At 46.7% G+C, this 21,186-nt stretch overlaps 1 protein-coding gene across 1 annotated transcript in view; it reads left to right on the plus strand.

Annotated features, from left to right (window-relative positions):
- me1 (malic enzyme 1, NADP(+)-dependent, cytosolic) overlaps window positions 1-21,186 on the plus strand; it is a 643,978-nt gene that overhangs the window by 618,021 nt on the left and 4,771 nt on the right. Inside the window, exon 13 of the mRNA XM_070885433.1 lies at window positions 18,397-18,495. Coding sequence (XP_070741534.1) covers window positions 18,397-18,495 — 99 coding nt within the window. The remainder of the gene's footprint in view (window positions 1-18,396; window positions 18,496-21,186) is intronic.

Consider the following 21,186-nt stretch of genomic DNA (forward strand, 5'->3'; position numbering starts at 1 on the left):
TGCTGGCAAATCTATTACGCCTTTTGGAAATCCATGTACAGCACACCAACCGCAACTCTCAGTTACCTCATCTAAAAAGTCGATCAAGTCGATTTGCTTTTAACAAATCCATGCTGGCTTTCCTTAATTAATTTACACTTGTCCAAGTGACTGTTAATTTTGTCCCTGATTATTTCTAAAAGCTTCCCAACTACCTAGGTTAAACTGACCGGCCTATAGTTGCTGGGTTTACCTTGACACCCTTTATTGAACAAGGATTTAACATTTGCAATTGTCCAGTGCTCTGGCACCACCCCCATTTCTAAGGAGGATTGGAAGATTATGACCAGTACCTCTTCGATTTCTTCTTTCACTTCCCTCAGTGTCCTAGGATGCATCCCATCCGGTCCTGGTGAATTATCTACTTGCCAGCCTTTCAGGTATCTTGTCTTTATCAATTTTTATCCATCTAGTATCTCCTCTACCTCGTCCTTCACTATGTCTATGGCAGCATCATTTTCTTTGTGAAGACAGATGCGAAGTACTCATTTAGTACCTCAGCCATACCCTCTGCCTCCAAGTGTAGGTTTCCTTTTTGGTCCCTAATCGTCCCCACCACTCTTACTACCTGTTTACTATTTATATGCCTATAGAAGACTTTTGGATTACATTTTATTTTGGCTGCCATTCTATTTTCATACCCTCTCTTTGCCCCTCTTATTTTCTGTTTCACATCTCCTCTGAACTTTCTATATTTAGCCTGATTTTCAGATGTATTCTCAACCTGACATCTATCATACACACTCTCTTTCTTCTTCATCTTACTCTCTACCTCTTTCATGATCCATGGAGGTCTGACTTCAGTTGCCCAACATTTGCCCTTACTGGGAATGGACCTCGACTGCACCCGAACTATTTCCTCCTTTCAAGGCAGCACATTGTTCCACTACAATTTTGCCTGCCAATCTTTGATTCCAATTTCCCCAGGCCAGATTCATTCTCATCCCACTGAAAATTGCCTTCCTCCAATTAAATATTTTTATTGTAGATTGCTCCCTGTCCCTGTCATTTTACAGTCTTCACTCTTGTGTTGTGAGGTAGGAATGAAGGCTGTAACAATTTACTAAACAAAAAACACAAATATCCCTTTTTGAGAAACCAAAAATTTGATCTTGATTTGGAAGACTAGAAAATTTTGGTATCATAGAACATAGAACATAGAAAAATAGGTGCAGGAGCAGGCCATTCAGCCCTTCCAGCATGCACCGCCATTCAATGAGTTCATGGCTGAACATGAAACTTCAGTACCCCCTTCCTGCTTTCTCGCCATACCCCTTGATCCCCCGAGTAGTAAGGACTTCATCTAACTCCCTTTTGAATATATTTAGTGAATTGGCCTCAACTACTTTCTGTGGTAGAGAATTCCACAGGTTAACCACTCTCTGGGTGAAGAAGTTTCTCCTCATCTCGGTCCTAAATGGCTTACCCCTTATCCTCAGACTGTGACCCCTGGTTCTGGACTTCCCCAACATTGGGAACATTCTTCCTACATCTAACCTGTCTAAACCCGTCAGAATTTTAAACGTTTCTATGAGGTCCCCTCTCATTCTTCTGAACTCCAGTGAATACAAGCCCAGTTGATTCAGTCTTTCTTGATAGGTCAGTCCCACCATCCCGGGAATCAGTCTGGTGAATCTTCGCTGCACTCCCTCAATAGCAAGAATGTCCTTCCTCAAGTTAGGAGACCAAAACTGTACACAATACTCCAGGTGTGGCCTCACCAAGGCCCTGTACAACTGTAGCAACACCTCCCTGCCCCTGTACTCAAATCCCCTCGCTATGAAGGCCAACATGCCATTTGCTTTCTTAACTGCCTGCTGTACCTGCATGCCAACCTTCAATGACTGATGTACCATGACACCCAGGTCTCGTTGCACCTTCCCTTTTCCTAATCTGTCACCATTCAGATAAAAGTCTCTCTCTCTCTTTTTACCACCAAAGTGGATAACTTCACATTTATCCACATTATACTTCATCTGCCATGCATTTGCCCACTCACCTAACCTATCCAAGTCACTCTGCAGCCTCATAGCATCCTCCTCGCAGCTCACACTGCCACCCAACTTCGTGTCATCTGCAAATTTGGAGATACTACATTTAATCCCCTCGTCTAAATCATGTAAACAGCTGGGGCCCCAGCACAGAACCCACTAGTCACTGCCTGCCATTCTGAAAAGTACCCATTTACTCCTACTCTTTGCTTCCTGTCTGACAACCAGTTCTCAATCCACGTCAGCATACTATCCCCAATCCCATGTGCTTTAACTTTGCACATTAATCTCTTGTGTGGGACCTTGTCGAAAGCCTTCTGAAAGTCCAAATATACCACATCAACTGGTTCTCCCTTGTCCACTTTACTGGAAACATCCTCAAAATTCCAGAAGATTTGTCGAGCATGATTTCCCTTTCACAAATCCATGCTGACTTGGACCTATCATGTCACCATTTTCCAAATGCGCTGCTATGACATCCTTAATAATTGATTCCATCATTTTACCCACTACCGATGTCAGGCTGACCGGTCTATAATTCCCTGTTTTCTCTCCCTCCTTTTTTAAAAAGTGGGGTTACATTGGCTACCCTCCACTCCATAGGAACTGATCCAGAGTCAATGGAACGTTGGAAAATGACTGTCAATGCATCCGCTATTTCCAAGGCCACCTCCTTAAGTACTCTGGGATGCAGTCCATCAGACCCTGGGGATTTATCGGCCTTCAATCCCATCAATTTCCCCAACACAATTTCCCGACTAATAAAGATTTCCCTCAGTTCCTCCTCCTTACTAGACCCTCTGACCCCTTTTATATCCGGAAGGTTGTTTGTGTCCTCCTTAGTGAATACCGAACCAAAGTACTTGTTCAATTGGTCTGCCATTTCTTTGTTCCCCGTTATGACTTCCCCTGATTCTAACTGCAAGGGACCTACATTTGTCTTTACTAACCTTTTTCTCTTGTCATACCTATAGAAACTTTTGCAATCCGCCTTAATGTTCCCTGCAAGCTTCTTCTCGTACTCCATTTTCCCTGCCCGAATCAAACCCTTTGTCCTCCTGCTGAGTTCTAAATTTCTTCCAGTCCCCGGGTTCGCTCCTATTTCTGGCCAATTTGTATGCCACTTTCTTGGCTTTAATACTATCCCTGATTTCCCTAGATAGCCACGGTTGAGCCACCTTCCCTTTTTTATTTTTACGCCAGACAGGAATGTACAATTGTTGTAATTCATCCATGCGGTCTCTAAATGTCTGCCATTGCCCATCCACAGTCAACCCCTTAAGTATCATTCGCCAATCTATCCTAGCCAATTTTCACGCCTCATACCTTCAAAGTTACCCTTCTTTAAGTTCTGGACCATGGTCTCTGAATTAACTGTTTCATTCTCCATCCTAATGCAGAATTCCACCATATTATGGTCACTCTTCCCCAAGGGGCCTCGCACAATGAGATTGCTAATTAATCCTCTCTCATTACACAACACCCAGTCTAAGATGGCCTCCCCCTTAGTTGGTTCCTCGACATATTGGTCTAGAAAACCATCCCTTATGCACTCCAGGAAATCCTCCTCCACCGTATTGCTTCCAGTTTGGCTAGCCCAATCTATGTGCATATTAAAGTCATCCATTATAACTGCTGCACCTTTATTGCATGCACCCCTAATTTCCTGTTTGATGCCCTCCCCAACATCACTACTACTGTTTGGAGGTCTGTACACAACTCCCACTAACGTTTTTTACCCTTTGGTATTCTGCAGCTCTACCCATATAGATTCCACATCATCCAAGCTAATGTCTTTCCTAACTATTGCATTAATCTCCTCTTTAACCAGCAATGCTACCCCACCTCCTTTTCCTTTTATTCTATCCTTCCTGAATGTTGAATACCCCTGGATGTTGAGTTCCCAGCCCTGATCATCCTGGAGCCACGTCTCCGTAATCCCAATCACTTCATATTTGTTAACATCTATTTGCACAGTTAATTCATCCACCTTATTGCGGATACTCCTTGCATTAAGACACAAAGCCTTCAGGCTTGCTTTTTTAACACCCTTTGTCCTTTTAGAATTTTGCTGTACAGTGGCCCTTTTTGTTCTTTGCCTTGGGTTTCTCTGCCCTCCACTTTTCCTCATCTCCTTTCTGTCTTTTGCTTTTGCCTCCTTTTTGTCTCCCTCTGTCTCCCTGCATTGGTTCCCATCCCCCTGCCATATCAGTTTAAATCTTCCCCAACAGCACTAGCAAACACTCCCCCTAGGACATTGGTTCCGGTCCTGCCCAGGTGCAGACCGTCCGGTTTGTACTGGTCCCACCTCCCCCAGAACCGGTTCCAATGCCCCAGGAATTTGAATCCCTCCCTGCTGCACCACTGCTCAAGCCACGTATTCATCTGCGCTATCCTGCGATTCCTACTCTGACTAGCACGTGGCACTGGTGGCAATCCCGAGATTACTACTTTTGAGGTCCTACTTTATAATTTAGCTCCTTACTCCTTAAATTCGTTTCGAAGGACCTCATCCCTTTTTTTACCTATGTCGTTGGTACCAATGTGCACCACGACAACTGGCTGTTCTCCCTCCCATTTCAGAATGTCCTGCACCCGCTCCGAGACATCCTTGACCCTTGCACCAGGGAGGCAACATACCATCCTGGAGTCTCGGTTGTGGCCATTGAATCCCCTCACCATTGAATCCCCTATCACTATCGCGCTCCCACTCTTTTTCCTGCCCTCCTGTGCAGCAGAGCCAGCCACGGTGCCATGAACTTGGCTGCTGCTGCCCTCCCCTGATGAGTCATCCCCCCCAACAGTACTCAAATCGGTGTATCTGTTTTGCCGGGGGATGACCACAGGGGACCCCTGCACTACCTTCCTTGCACTACTCTTCCTGCTGGTCTTCCATTCCCTATCTGGCTGTGGACCCTTCTCCTGCGGTAAGACCAACTCACTACATGTGATACTCACGTCATTCTCAGCATCGTGGATGCTCCAGAGTGAATCCACCCTCAGCTCCAATTCCACAATGCGGACCGTCAGGAGCTCGAGGCGGATACACTTCCCGCACACATAGTCGCCAGGGACCCCGAGTTCCCACATGGTACAGGAGGAGCATAACACCCGACCGAGCTCTACTGCCATGACTTAACCCTTAGATACACTTAAATTGGCAACAACAATGTTAAAATTTACTGACTAATATAAAAAGAAAAAGAAAAACTACTCACCAATCACCAGCCAATCACTTACCCCCTAGGCTGTGACGTCACCTTTCTGTTTCTTTCCACTTCTTTTTTGCCTTCTCCCTGTTGCTGCATAAGTCACGCCTCACCAATGAACTCCCGACGCCTCTCGCGGCCTTTTATAGGCCTCCAACCCCGGACTCGCGCCTCACCAACGAACTCCCGACGCCTCTCGCGGCCTTTTATAGGCCTCCGACCCCGGACTCACGCCTCACCAACGAACTCCTGACGCCTCTCGCGGCCTTTTATAGGCCTCCGACCCCGGACTCACGCCTCACCAACGAACTCCCGATGCCTCTCGCGTATCCTTCAATATTGTTCTAGATTGACTATGTCTGTGGTCTTTTTGTTGAAGGTATTTTAGAAAATCTTAAAATAGGCTAACAAACTTGTGCTATTTGAGGGATAGCAACATTAATAGATGTCCTGATATTCTATGTAAGCAGATTTCTGAGCGCATAGGCTTGTGTGAAATTTGGCAGATCAGAGCTTATTAAGTAGATACAATTTGAAACCGTTCCAGCGATAGCTGCCCTACCATTATCTTGCGCTACTACTATCACTTGGTAACAAGATACTGGGCTCCTTCAGACAGCCACAGGAAAGTTTTGAGTCTGAATAGCAGAATCATTGAAGTTCATTGTGCTCAACACCTGCGAAATGCTATTCATTTTTTGAAATCTGAGCAGGCAGTTTGCAGAGGCAGAATCTGGAAGAGCTGGACTCAACGGCTGCAAAGACACTTAGTGAAGCATCAATTTGAATTTCTAGTGCCCTTAAAGGAGTTGCAATGACTGGGCAACCACCCTGGAGCTTGTTCATGTGTTGAATTGTGCAGATTATACATGTTAAATTCCCTTCCTTGGCCCATGGTTTCAAGTCCTGCAATATTAACTTTCTGAGGTTGCGAACCACAAGTGTGGTTTTATGAAATAATTTTCAGAGAATTACTTCCTAATTCTTTTCAGAAAAGTTCTCAGGAAAACTGCTTTCGCTAAACATATTTCATTATTGATCATGACAATCAAGCCTCTATACTAAAATGGCAAACATTTTAAACAATCTTCAGTTTTCTAGACTTAGTTTGGCACAGTAAACAAATAGATGACATGAGCAATATTTCCCATCAAACCAGCAGCATTCCTATGCCCTCTAGTGCCAGAAAATTGTTGCAGCAGACTAATCAAATTATCAACAAATATATGGCAAATCAGTGCATACAGTTACATTTTTTAGTGCAGATTTTACTTGATCGCTGCCCAGTAGCTTAAAGTAAATCTTCAGGACAGAGGGACTGTTTTGGCCAAAATGTAATTTTTACAGTTAATTCAGAGACTATTGCTTTCCTCATGACAGGTCTGTCATTATAAAACTGAGTCATTGAGCTCAGGCTGCATTTCTTTTTTAAGTTGGGTGGGAAGAAGTATAATCCAGGTGGTCATAGGAGTCAGTGGCGTTATATGCACCTAATCCTGAATAAAGTGGAACCAACCAGATAAAATATCCTGCATTAAAAGATCTATTTGGTATTAAATATCAGCATTGGTACATGTTTCACTGGCAATCCTATAGATAGCGATGTGGCAAATACTTAAATGTTAAAGGTGTCATGCTGTGTGAGACATAATAATTGCTATTTTACAGTGAGTATATCACCCTGTTGTACAATTGGGTTAAAATAGCTCCAATTGCTTTCTGAATTTGTTTCATCCACTGTTCTTCCTCAGCAACTGAAATACTTAGTGTCCAAAATAAGGGATTAACCAAAACAAAATTTAAAATTAAAAAAATAATCATTTCATAAAAACATGATTAACCTTAACCATGAAACTGTCATTTTGTATGTTTTAATGCCTTCATTAAATTTTTTACTTGAAGGCCTTGGCCTTCCTCAAAAGCCTGGAATTTGTGCCAAGAACTGTGAGCTGAGTTTGGATTGTGCATTCGAAACTTCTGAGGAGTTACCAAATTTCCCAAAGTGCATCAATCCCATTCTGTTAGCTATGAACTATGAAGGATATTTTTTTCTTTAACTTCGAGCAGTTTCTGAGAGAAACATAGAAACATAGAAAATAGGTGCAGGAGTAGGGCATTCGGCCCTTCGAGCCTGCACCACCATTCAATAAGATCATGGCTGATCATTTACCTCAGTACCCCTTTCCTGCTTTCTCTCCATAACCCTTGATCCCTTTAGCCGTAAGGGCCATATCTAACTCCCTCTTGAATATATCCAATGAACTGGCTCTGCGGCAGGGAATTCCACAGGTTAACAACTCTGAGTGAAGAAGTTTCCTCATCCCAGTCCTAAATGGCCTACCCCTTATCCTAAGACTATGTCCCTGGTTCTGGACTTCCCCAACATCGGGAATATTCGACCCGCATCTAACCTGTCCCGTCCCGTCAGAATCTTATGTTTCTATGAGATCCCCTCTCATCCTTCTAAACTCCAATGTATAAAGGCCCAGTTGATCCAGTCTCTCCTCATGTCAGTCCTGCCATCCCAAGAATCAGTCTGGTGAACCTTCGCTGCATTCCCTCAATAGCAAGAACATCCTTCCTCAGACTAGGAGACCAAAACTGAACACACTATTCCAGGTGAGGCCTCACCAAGGCCCTATACAACTGCAGTAAGACCTCCCTGCTCCTATACTCAAATCCCCTACCTATGAAGGCCAACATATCATTTGCCTTCTTCACCGCCTGCTGAACCTGTATGCCAACTTTCAATGACCGATGAACCATGACACCCAGGTCTCGTTGCACCGCCCCTTTTCCTAACCTGCTGCCATTCAGATAATCTGTCTTTGCGGTTTTGCCCCCAAAGTAGATAACCTCACATTTATTCACATTATACTGCATCTGCCATGCATTTGCCCACTCACCTAACCTGTCCAAGTCACCCTGCAGCCTCCTAGCATCCCCCTCACACCGCCACCCAGTTTAGTGTCATCTGCAAACTTGGAGATATTGCACTCAATTCCTTCATCCAAATCATTGATGTATATTGTAAAGAGCTGCGGTCCCAGCACTGAGCCCTGCGGTACTCCACTAGTCACTGCCTGCCATTCTGAAAAGGACCCATTTATCCTGACTCTCTGCTTCCTGTCTGCCAACCAGTTCTCTATCCACATCAGTACATTACCCCCAATACCATGTGTTTTGATATTGCACACCAATCTCTTGTGCGGGACCTTGTCAAAAGCCTTTTGAAAGTCCAAATACACCACATCCACAGGTTCTCCCTTGTCCACTCTACTAGTTGCATCCTCAAAAAAATTCCAGAAGATTTGTCAAGCATGATTTCCCCTTCATAAATCCATGCTGACTTGAACCGATCCTGTCACTGCTTTCCAAATGTGCTGCTATTTCATCCTTAATAATTGATTCCAACATTTTCCCCACTACTGATGTCAGGCTAACTGGTCTATAATTACCTGCTTTCTCTCTCCCTCCCTTTGTAAAAAGTGGTATTACATTAACTACCATCCAGTCTGTAAGAACTGATCCAGAGTCGATAGACTGTTGGAAAATGATCTCCAATGCATCCACTATTTCTAGTGCCACTTCCTTAAGTACCCAGGGATTTATCAGCCTTCAATCCCATCAATTTCCCTAACACAATTTCCTGCCTAATAAGGATATCCTTCAGTTCCTCCTTCTCACTCGACTCTCGGTCCCCAAATACTTCCAGAAGGTTATTTGTGTCTTCCTTCGTGAAGACAGAACCAAAGTATTTGTTCAACTGGTTTGCTATTTCTTCCCCATTTATAAATTTACCTGAATCTGACTGCAAGGGACCTACGTTTGTCTTCACAAATCTTTTTCTCTTCACATATCTATCGAAGCTTTTGCAGTCAGTTTTTATGTTCCCGTCAAGCTTCCTCTCATACTCTATTTCCCCCCTCCTAATTAAACCCTTTGTCCTCCTCTGCTGAATTCTAAATTTCTCCCAGTCTTCAGATTTGCTGCTTTTTCTAGCCAATTTATATGCTTCTTCCTTGGATTTAACATTATCCTTAATTTCCCTTGTTAGCCATGGTTGAGCCACCTTCCCCGTTTTATTTTTACTCCAGACGGGTATGTACAATTGCTGAAGTTCATCCATGCGATCTTTAAATGTTTGCCATTGCTTATCCACCGTCAACCCTTTAAGTATCATTCGCCAGTGTATTCTAGCCAGTTCATGCCTCAAACCATTGAAGTGACCTTTCCTTAAGTTCAGGACCCTAGTTTCTGAATTAACTGTGTCACTCTCCATCTTAATAAAGAATTCTACCATATTATGGTCACTCTTCCCCAAGGGGCCTAGCACAACAAGATTGCTAATTAGTCCTTTCTTATTGCACATCACCCAGTCTCGGATGGCCAGCTCCCTAGTTGGTTCCTCAACATATTGGTCAAGAAAACCATCCCTAATACACTCCAGGAAATCCTCCTCCACCGCATTGCTACCAGTTTGGTTAGCCCAATCAACATGTAGATTAAAGTCACCCATGATAACTGCTGTACCTTTATTGCATGCATCGCTAATTTCTTGTTTGATGCTGTCCCCAACCTCACTACTACTGTTTGGTGGTCTGTACACAACTCCCACTCGCGTTTTCTGCCCCTTGGTATTCCGTAGCTCCACCCGTACCGATTCCACATCATCCAAGCTGATGTCCTTTTTTACTATTGCTTTAATTTCCTCTTTAACCAGCAATGCCACCCGCCTCCTTTTCCTTTCTGTCTATCCTTCCTAAATGTTGAATATCCCTGGATGTTGAGTTCGTAGCCTTGGTCACCTTGGAGCCATGTCTCCGTGATGCCAATTACATCATACCCATTCACTGCTATCTGCGCAGTTAATTCGTTCACCTTATTCCGATTACTCCTCACATTGAGGCACAGAATCTTCAGGCTTGTCTTTCGAACACACTTTGCCCCCTTAGAATTTTGCTGTAATGTGGCCCTTTTTACTTTTTGCCTTGGGTTTCTCTGCCCTCCACTTTTACTTTTCTTCTTTCTACCCTTTGCTTCTGCCCCCATTCTACTTCCCCCTGTCTCCCTGCAGAGGTTCCCATCCCCTTGCTATATTAGTTTAACTCCTCCCCAACAGCACGAGCAAACACTTCCCCCGAGGACATTAGTTCTGGTCCTGCCCAGGTGTAGATTGTCCGGTTTGTACTGGTCCCACCTCCCCCAGAAATGGTTCCAATGTCCCAGGAATTTGAATCCCTCCCTTGTGCACCACTCCTCAAGCCACGTATTCATCTGAGCTATCCTGAGATTCCTACTCGGACTAACACGTGCCACTGGTAGCAATCCTGAGATTACTACTTTTGAGGTCCTACTTTATAATTTAGCTCCTAGCTCCCTAAATTTGTCTTGTAGAACCTCATCCCGTTTTTTTACCTAAATGCACCATGACAACTGGCAGTTCACCTCCCTTTTCAGAATGCCCTGCACCCACTCCGAGACATCCTTGACCTTTGCACCAGGGAGGCAACATACCATCCCGGAGGCTCGGTTGCGGCCGCAGAAATGTCTATCTATTCCCCTTACAGTAGAGTCCCCTATCACTATAGCTCTCCCACTCTTTTTTTTTTTTCCTGGCCTCCTGTGCAGCAGAGCCACCCATGGTGCCATGAACTTGGCTGCAGCTGCTCTCCCCTGGTGAGTCATCCCCCTCAACAGTACCCAAAGCAGTGTATCGGTTTTGCAGGGGGATGACCGCAGGGGACCCCTGCACTACCTTCCTTGCACTGCTCTTCCTGTTGGTCATCCATTCCCTATCTGGCTGTATACCCTTTACCTGCGGTAAGACCAACTCACTAAACGTGCTATTCACGTCATTCTCAGCATCGTGCATGCTCCAGAGTTCATCCACCCGCAGCTCCAGTGCCGCAATGCGGTCCGTCAGGAGCTGCAGGCGGATGCATTTCCTGCACGAGTAGTCGTCATGGAAACCGGAAGTCTCCCTGACTTCTCACATAGTGCAGGAGGAGCATAACACTTGTCCGAGCTGTTCTGACATGACTTAATTCTTCGACTTAAATTGGCAACAACAATGCCAACGGTTACTTACTGATAAAGAAAAGAAAAAGAAAAACTACTTACCAATCACTTATCCCCTTGGCTGTGATGTCACCTTTCGATTTCTTTCTACTTGTTTTTTGCCTTCTTTTTCTGCTGCATCTGCACCAGCTGGCCTTTATCGGCCTCCCCACGCTCGTCTCTCGGGCGCTGCTCGGAGTGGTGCCTCCCGCCGACGTTGGGCCTTTATCGGCCTCCCCACGCTCGTCTCTCGGGCGCTGCTCGGAGTGGTGCCTCCCGCCGACGTTGGGCCTTTATCGGCCTCCCCACGCTCGTCTCTCGGACGCTGCTCGGACTGGTGCCTCCCGCCGACGTTGGGCCTTTATCGGCCTCCCCACGCTCGTCTCTCGGGCGCTGCTCGGACTGGTACCTCCCGCCGACGTTGGGCCTTTATCGGCCTCCCCACGCTCGTCTCTCGGACGCTGCTCGGACTGGTGCCTCCCGCCGACGTTGGGCCTTTATCGGCCTCCCCACGCTCGTCTCTCGGGCGCTGCTCGGACTGGTACCTCCCGCCGACGTTGGGCCTTTATCGGCCTCGCTACGCTCGTCTCTCGGACACTGCTCGGACTGGTACCTCCCGCCGACATTGGGCCTTTATCGGCCTCCCCACGCTCGTCTCTCGGACACTGCTCGGACTGGTACCTCCCGCCGACGTTGGGCTGCCTTAGGCCTCCAAAACCTTTTCAAAATTATTTAACCAAAAGTTAGAGGATGAATTTTAAATGCTTTACTTAAGGTAAAACTCGTATTGGTTGTGTGTGGGAAAAATAAAAACAATGACTGTTCACATATAAGTTACACAATGGCAACGGGACAATCTGTGGTCTGTGATGCTGTTTTCTTTCCAAGTGAGCATACAGTCCCAATTCCATTTACACACCTGTTGCCATATCCATCCACCGATCCCACCTAATCTTGAATGTTGATATAGTTTCTGCCTCAACCACTGACGGTGAATTTCACAGATTTACAACTCTCGGTGTAAATAAGTTATTTTGCTCTCTGTTCTACATCTCTTACATGTAATCTTGTATCTGTGGTACCATTCTACACTCTTCAGCTACGAGAAACAGTCTGCTTCCATCTACTTTGTCCCACCCTTACATAATTTTAAACTGTTCCATCATATCGTCCCATAAACTCCAATATTTCAAGTCTGTCTGAATATTTGTATTTCCTCATATCAAGTAGCATCCTACTAAATCTGTATTGTACTCTCTCAAGCCCCAATGAACTTTCGACAGTGCCTAGCCCAAAACAGCGCACACCACTCTAAGTGAGGTCCTAAGGTTTTATATCGGCTCATTGTTACCTCTTGGCTTTTATACTCTATACCTTTTGTGATAAAACCAAGAATTTAATTAGCTTTTTTTAAACAGCCTTATCTACTGGAGGTGTCATTTGGACCTGTACCCCGCAAATTCTTTTGCTCTTCCACAGCATTGAGTGCAGGAGTAAGCGGAGGAACGAATGCAGTAGCGTGGTGTCCCGCTGGTAGTGCAGTGCCTCCAGCAATTAAGTCATTGTCCTGCACAGCCACCCCTTTCCACCCTATGGCGGAGATTGGCTAGCACCCTTTGAGGGTTGCAAACCGGGCTGGACATCCATCACTGTGCGAAACTTAGAGGTGTGCACCACCGCCATTTTTTTTTACCGCCCTTACCGGTTGGGCCTCTATCCGCTCCTTTCACAGGGCCTGGGCCGCGATCGTGCAGCCCCGCACTCTGTTTCGGTGCCAGGCTGCGGCCATGGCACCCCTTTGGCCTGGTAACCCAGTGGAGGCGATCAAAGGGCCTGCAGAGCTCAGGGTCACTCCCCTTTAATGGAAGGAGAGGGGCATCGAAAAGCGTTAGCGCTCTGCAGAAATGTCATGTAGCGCTCTGAAATGCGCCCACGTAGCGGCCCCGATCACCTCAATTTTGCTTCCGGGCGTTCCTTCTACTCTGGGTGCAGGATGTCTGGCCCCGGAGAGGTTACGGGTTGAACCTCCCTTATCCGGAACCATCCCTCGTCCAGACCCATTCCCTGCCAGCGGGTGACGCATGCGCAGAACTCCAACATGAACAAATTGAAGTTCTTTCTCGCTCCTGACCCCGCGATCCACTGCCTCCCTCCCCGCCCCCCCATGCTCTCTACCACACTCCCAGCCCCAAGCCAGCCAGACCCGATATCCCCTTGCTCAGTACCTGTACCATCCAATTTAACGTGAGCACCCCTCTTCCGGAAAAATCCCTTATCCAGAACAGACCAGGTCCGGATGGTTCCGGATAAGGGGGGTTCAACCTGTACCACCCACAACCAGGGCGATGGGGAATTTTGGCCCCATTATTTCTCTGACACTTTTTAGCCCATGTCCTTATATTATCAATATTCCTCTGCCATTTCCTTTGGTATTGTAAGAATTAATTATATCTCCTAGTTTATTATCTGCATATTTAACCCTATCTTGATTTCAATGACTTCTATGAAAGGATAGTTGATTTCCCTTGGCCTTCCACATGGAGATGCGAGACCAAGTATTCAGATCCCGCAAGGTTTGAGGGCAGGAATAAATTGGACCCCTAATGGAGAGAGATTGAATCATTGCATCATAGAATGATTACAGGAGAGAAGGAGGCCATTCGGCCCTTCAAGCCCGTGCTGGCTCTCTGCAAGAGCACTTCAGCTAGTCCCATTTCCCTGCCCTTTCCTCATAGCCCTGCAAAAAAAAAAATTCTTTGGATACTTATCCAATTGAAAGCCGCGATTGAGACTGCCTCCACCACTCTTTCAGGCAATGCATTCCAGATCATAACCACTCGCTGTGTTAAAACATTTTTCCTCATGTCGCCGTTGGTAAATCTGTGTCCTCTGGTTTCTCGCTATCTACTCTGTCTACACCAATCATGATTTTGAACATCTCTGTCAAATCTTCTCTCAACCTTCTCTGCTCTACGGAGAACAACTCCCATGTCTCCAGTTTATTCACGTAACTGAAGTCCCACATCCCTGGAACTATTCTCGTCGATCTTTTCTGCACCCTTCACATCCTTCCTAGAGTGCGGTGCCCAGAATTGGACACAATACACCAGTTGAGGCTGAACCAGTGTTTTATAAAGGTTCATCATAGCTTCCTTGCCTTTGTACTCTATGCCTCTATTTATAAAGCCCAGGAACCCGTACGCTTTTTTTAACAGCTTTCTCAACCTGCCCTTCACCTTCAGTGATTTGTGCACATATACCCCTAGGTCTCTATGTTCATGCAACCCCTTTTGGATTGTACCATTTGCTTTATATTGCCCTTGAGGGAAAGGGCAGAAGGAGAGCGTGGAGGAGGACAGAGTGGTATTGAGGTGGAGGAGGTAGAGCGCAAGACCCTAATTGGCCGATATCCCAAACATTGCTCTGCACCATGAATAGGAGTTGTCTCCGAACAGAAACCATCAGTAACTTCGGTGTAACTGCAGTACATAAGATAGTATTCGCTTTATTGTTCAGGAACCAAAACTTTAATTTACTTGCACTGAGGAGATCTCTTACAAACTTATTTCCAAAATATATAAACAGGCACCATCACCACCGAACCCCCCCACCCCTTTCCTGGCTGCCTGTGGAACACCAAAATCCAGAGCTCACTGGGAACTGTCATGGTAGACCTGCTAGTATGCATCAGTTTCAAAGGCCTTTGTAAGGTCAAAGAAGACCATATATAAAGGCTGGCGCTGTTCTTTTCATTTTTCCTGTAGCTGTTGCGCTGCAAAAATCATGTCCGTTGTGCCCCATAGGGGACGAAATCCGCACTGTGACTCCGGGAGGAGCTTCTCAGTCACAGGGAGAAGACGTTTGAGGAGGACTCGAGCAACGATTTTCCCAGTGGCTGGAGAGCAGGGAGATACCCCTGTAGTTGCTGCAGTCAGACTTGTCCCCTTTTTTAAAGATGGTCACGATTATTGCATCTCTGAGATCCCCCAGCATGCTCTCCTCCCTCCAGATGATAGAGATGAGGTCACGTATTCGTGCCAGCAGTGACTCTCCGCCGTACTTCAATGCCTCGGCAGGGATTCCGTCCGCACCTGTAGCCTTGTTTTTGAGCTAATGTCAATCGCGAGGGTCTATGGTGTGTCCTCCGTTTCGGAGGCCCCCAAAAGTTCATCACCATCCTCCACCTGCTTCACGACGACATGCAGGCCGTGATCTTTACCAACGCATCCATCATAGACCCAATTCAAGTCCGGACCGGGGACAAACAGGGCTGCGTCATCGCCCCAACCCTCTTCTCAATCTTTCTCTCCACCATGCTCCACCTCACAGTCAACAAGCTCCCCGCTGGAGTGGAACTAAATTACAGAACCAGTGGGAACCTGTTCAACCTGCGCCATCTCCAGGCCAGATCCAAGACTATCCCAACTTCTCTTGTCGAGCTATAATATGCAGATGACTCCTGCGTCTGCGCACATACAGAGGCTGCACTCAAGGACATAGTCGATGTATCTACTGAGGCATACGAAAGCACGGGCCTTATGCTAAACATCCGTAAGACCAAGCTCCTCCACCAGCCTGTCCTCACCACACAGCACTGCCCTGGACACCATGGACCACTTCCCATATCTCGGGAGCCTCTTATCAACAAGAGCAGGCATCGACGACGAGATCCAACACCGCCTCCAGTGCGCCAGTGCAGCCTTCGGTCGCCTCAGGAAAAGAGTGTTTGAAGACCAGATCCTCCAAACTGCCACCAAGCTCATGGTCTACAGGGCTGTAGTAATACCTGCCCTCCTGTATGGCTCAGAGACATGGACCATGTACAGTAGACACCTCAGGTTGCTGGAGAAATATCACCAAAGATGTCTCTGCAAGATCCTACAAATCCCCTGGGAGGACAGGAGCTCCAACATCAGTGTCCTCACTCAAGCCAACATCCCCAGCATTGAAGCACTGACCACACTCGATCAGCTTCGCTGGGCAGGCCACATAGTCCTCATGCCAGACACGAGACTCCCAAAGCAAGTGCTCTACTCTGAGCTCCTTCATGGCAAACGAGCCAAAGGTGGGCAGCGGAAACGCTACAAGGACACCCTCAAAGCCTCCCTGATAAAGTGCAACATCCTTACTGACACCTGGGAGTCCCTGGCCCAAGACCGCCCTAAGTGGAGAAAGTGCATCCGAGAGGGCGCTGAGCACATAGAGTCTCAACGCCGAAAGCGTGCAGAAATCAAGCGGAAAGAGCGTGCGGCGAACCAGTCCCACCCACCCCTTCCCTCAACCACTGTCTGTCCCACCTGTGACAGGGACTGTGGCTCTCGTATTGGACTGTTCAACCACCAAATAACTCACTTCAGGAGTGGAAGCAAGTCTTCCTCAATTCCAAGGGACTGCCTATGAGTATGTGTCATACAATTGTGAAATTTCCACATTGTCTATTACATTAGTAACGCAACCCACTTGGGCCTCCATCATTTTCACTAATCATTCAGTACAAAGTATGTATTTGGAACAGTTCACCTGTAGAAAATGGGGCCAAGGAGATTGTAGCAAAGTCTCATTTTGACTTTGGCATTTGTTGGTCTAAGAAACAACAGTAAAACATTTTCGATCTTCCTCTTTTCTCCAGTCATTTCTTGACTCTTGGTTCTTCCATTTATTTACAAAGTCTATACTTAGTTTTTTGCATCTTGTGTTTCCTCTCTTTGTTAGATTATCATTCTATCTGTTTACCATTATCACATTGTCCCACACAAATTTAAATGTACCGAGGCCACATTGATGCCACAGAAGTGGAGAAGAGAATGTGCGGTCGTTAATATGCCCAGTGTAGAATTAATGAATTGGGAATATTCATGGACATTGAAAACTAATGCAACATTTTTTCCAATAGTTTATGGGATTACTTTCCTCGGAACTTCTCCCGCCATGCCACTAAATTCAAGGCGCTATATAAATGCAAGTTGGCATTGATGATGCCAAAGTTATGGCGGCGCAGCAGAAGGAGCTCCTTACTATTCACATTATATTGACTTCAGCAGCAGAAGACACATTTATTCAATAGGGTTTCTGAAATTGGGACAGAACCTGGAAGGGAATGTGGGCATTATGGTTGAGGTTGGCACATAGAATGGCACAGGGAGAGTTGGCATAGGACTGGGAGGTATTGGACATTCCAGGACTTGGAAGTAACTGGTGAGTCAGGAGCCAAGCCTCACTACAGGAAAGTGGTCAGGCCCTAGCAGCACATCGGTGTGGAGAACTGGAGCCAGTTAGTACTCGGAGGAGGTCAGGGAGCTAAGGCCTGTCCGTGCTCTGGAGGAGGGTGGGAGGGAGTGGGGAGCTTGGGCCTGTCAGTACTGGGGGTCGGGGGTGGGGGGCTTGGGCCTGTCAGTACTGGGGGTCGGGGGTGGGGGGCTTGGGCCTGTCAGTACTGGGGGTCGGGGGTGGGGGGCTTGGACCTGTCAGTACTGAGGGTCAGGGTTCGGGAGCTTAGGACCTGTCAGTAATGGTGGTCGGGGGTGGGGAGCTTGGACCTGTCAATACTGGAGGTAGGGGGTGGGGAGCTTGGACCTGTCAGTATTGGGGGTCAGGGGTGGGGAGCTTGGGCCTGTCAGTACTGGGGGTCAGGGGTGGGGAGCTTGGGATCCTTCAGTACTGGGGGTCAGGGGTGGGGAGCTTGGGCCTGTCAGTACTGGTGGTGGGGAGCTTGGATCTGCGAGCACTGGAGAGGTGGGGGGGTGGGGTGAGGAGTATTGTGAGATTTGTATTACTTGGAAGAGGCGGTCAGGGGTTAGCAATGGTTCTGTGCAGTAAGAGAACTCAGGAAGATGTTGTATGGGGGACAAAAGCTAATCTAGCTCGGGAATAGTTGATTTTGATCAGACTGAGTTTCCACAAATGGAGAGGCAATAGCTGCAAATGAGGATTTGAACTGTGATTGTGCAATGTATTTGTCAGTTGTGCTGCAGTGTTCAATCTGTATGAACATATTCAACCCTGAAAAATCACTCTTGTATACCACATCAGCAAGAATATTTTATTTTACTACCGTTATGGAATCCTGGATCTTGTGTATTTTTGCTCTTGTATTGCAGGCTATAGTTGAACAGGTACTCGAGGAACATTTGGCTGAAGGTCGCTTGTATCCTCCTCTCAACACAATCAGAACTGTTTCCATAAAACTGGCTGTCAAGGTAATGAAATTTCCTCAAAGGGCTAATCAATTATGTAACTTTTTTTCAACTAAGTTAAGCCACATTCATTTTTTTCTCATTCATAGCAATATAGTATTTTGAGAGATAGTCATAACAAAAATATATGTAGCAGGGCAGTACCTATTTGCCACAACTACCAAAAATGACCACCTGACTTCTATAAAAGGCTAGTTGATCTACCTTGGCATTGCACATGCAGACTCGAGATCAAGTATTCAGGTCCAGCAGGGTTAGAGGGCAGAAATAATTGGACCCAGGTCGGGTAGGGTGAGATGGAATGAAGAGAGGGAGGAGGATGAAGAAAGCAGATAGAGGAGGGAGGGCATAAGAAGGAGGATGCAAGGGAAGAGGGAACAGGAACAGGGTGGGAGAGAGGAGAGATGGTGTGTGCGTGGCAAAATTGAAGCCTATGGGATAAAAGCGGCAGTAGCCGCATGGATACAAAATTGGCTAAGAGGTAGAAAACAGTTGTGCTGAATGGCTGTTTTTCAGACTGGAGGGGGAGGTATAGTGTGACGTTCCCTGGGGTTCAGTACTCAGACCATTGTTGTTTTTGATGTACATTAATGAGGATAGTAATAGACTTCAAGAGGACAAAGACAGGCTGATGGAATGGGCGGACACGCAGATGAAATTCAACACAGAAAAGTGTGAGGTGGTACATTTTGGTTAGAAGAATGAGACAATACAAGCTAAATGGTACAATTTTAAAGTAGTTGCTAGAAGAGAGAGACCTGGGGCAGTTTGTGCACAAATCCTTGAAGGTGACAGTACAGATTAATAAAACATATGGGATCCTGGGCTTTATAAATGGAGACATAGAGTACAAAAGCCAGAATGTTATGTTAAACTTGTATAAAACACTAGTTAGTCCCCCCCCCCCCCCCCCAGCGTGGGTGTTGTGTCCAATTCTGGGCGCCACACATTTTAGGAAGGATAGGAAGGCTTTGGAGAGGGTACAGAAGAGATTTACTAGACCGCTTCCGGGGCTGATAGATTAGAGTTATGTGGATAGACTGGAAAAGTTTGGGTTGTTTTCCTTCGAGCAGAGAAGGCTAAGAGGAGATTTCATAGAGGTGTTTTAAATCATGAAAGGTGTCGATAGAGGGAATAGAGAAACTGTTCCCAATGGCTGAAGGGTTGATAACCCAGAGAGCACAGATTTAGGGTGATTGGCAAGAGAACCAGAGGGGAATGAGGAAAAACCTTTTTATGCAACGAGTGGTTAGGATTTGGAATGCACTGTCTGATAGGATGGTGGATACAGATTCAACAATGGCTTTCAAAAGGGAATTGGATAGTTACTTGAGGGAGAATAAATTAGAGGGAGATGGGGAAAAAGCCAGGGAGTGGGACTAACTTGATTGCTCTTCGAAAAAGACAGCACAGACCCGATGAACTGAATGGCCTCCTGTGCTGTTCTATCCTATGATTTTGTGAATGTGGAGCAAGTGAGTGAGAAGAGGACATGAGGAGGAGGAGGAGGAGGAGGAGGAAGTGATGGAGGATATTTGCATGACTAGCGGTGGGAGTTGGGGAACAGTTTCTCGGCCTATTTTAACTCTGTTGCTGGCCCACTGCCCCCTCCTCCACAATCTCCCTGCTCAGTGAGGAGGCTTGGATTGCTTCAATGCTCTGCTCAGGAGGTGAGGACCAAAATGCTACTCGTAGGGAGAGATGGCGAAGGGCAAGAGGGTGGGAGCAGAGCTGGAGTGCTGCTTAGAATGGGGAAGCGGGGGGAGGGGTGGTGCGCGGGGTGAAAATGAAACTAAGTATGGCGGGGGTGGGATGTCCAATATGCTGCTGCGATAGGGGGAGGGGCACAGGAAGTGCATAAAAGTAGGGGCTTTTATAATGGTTTGCGTTTTATACACAAGGAAGCTCTCCACAGTTGTTCCTTTACCGACTCATTCTATCTCTAAGCTGTCCTAGTCTGCAGTTCCATTTCATCCTTCGCCTCATCCGGCGCTTTAACGAAGAACTTTTTTCCTTCCTTTCACGTTTCAAGGATCGTAAACTTCAACAACTCTTGAACACCAACGCCCCTCTGGAACCACCTTCCCCTACACTTCCCTCTGATCCCATCCCTTTTTCCAATCTCACCCGTGCCGTGTTTTCATTATCCCCTCTGACCTTCCCCTCTCTGACCCCGAATGATCAGTCCTCAGCAAAGGCCAGAGCTTCATCCCCTTATGCCCCAACCTCAATGAATTTCGAGCTCAGCACAATGCTGAGCTCTTTATCCGCTGCCTTCGTCTCCGTGCCCACTTCTTCGGCCAGGAGTCCCCCACTCTCCCCCCTGCACAACTGACCCTTTCTCCTGTTTTCAGATTCTCGCTCTACCTTGAATCCCTCCCTCTGGCCTCATGCCCTCTCTAGACCGCTTCATTGCAAACTGCCGACTGCCAATTTTGCTGCTCCCTTCACTCACTCCAACCTATCTCCCTCTGAACTTGCAGCCCTCTGCTCGCTCAGATCCAACCCCAGCTTTGTCATTAAACCTGCTGACAAGGGTGGCGCTGTTGTTGTTTGGTGAACCGACCTCTAACTTGCAGAGGCTGATTGCCAACTCTCTGACACCTCCTCCTACCTCCCCCTGGACCATGACCGCACTACTGAACATCAAGCCATCATTTCCCAGACCATCACTGACTTCATCGCCTCGGGAGA

Source organism: Pristiophorus japonicus, chromosome 7 (genome assembly GCF_044704955.1).
Source record: "Pristiophorus japonicus isolate sPriJap1 chromosome 7, sPriJap1.hap1, whole genome shotgun sequence".
NCBI lineage: Eukaryota > Metazoa > Chordata > Chondrichthyes > Pristiophoridae > Pristiophorus > Pristiophorus japonicus.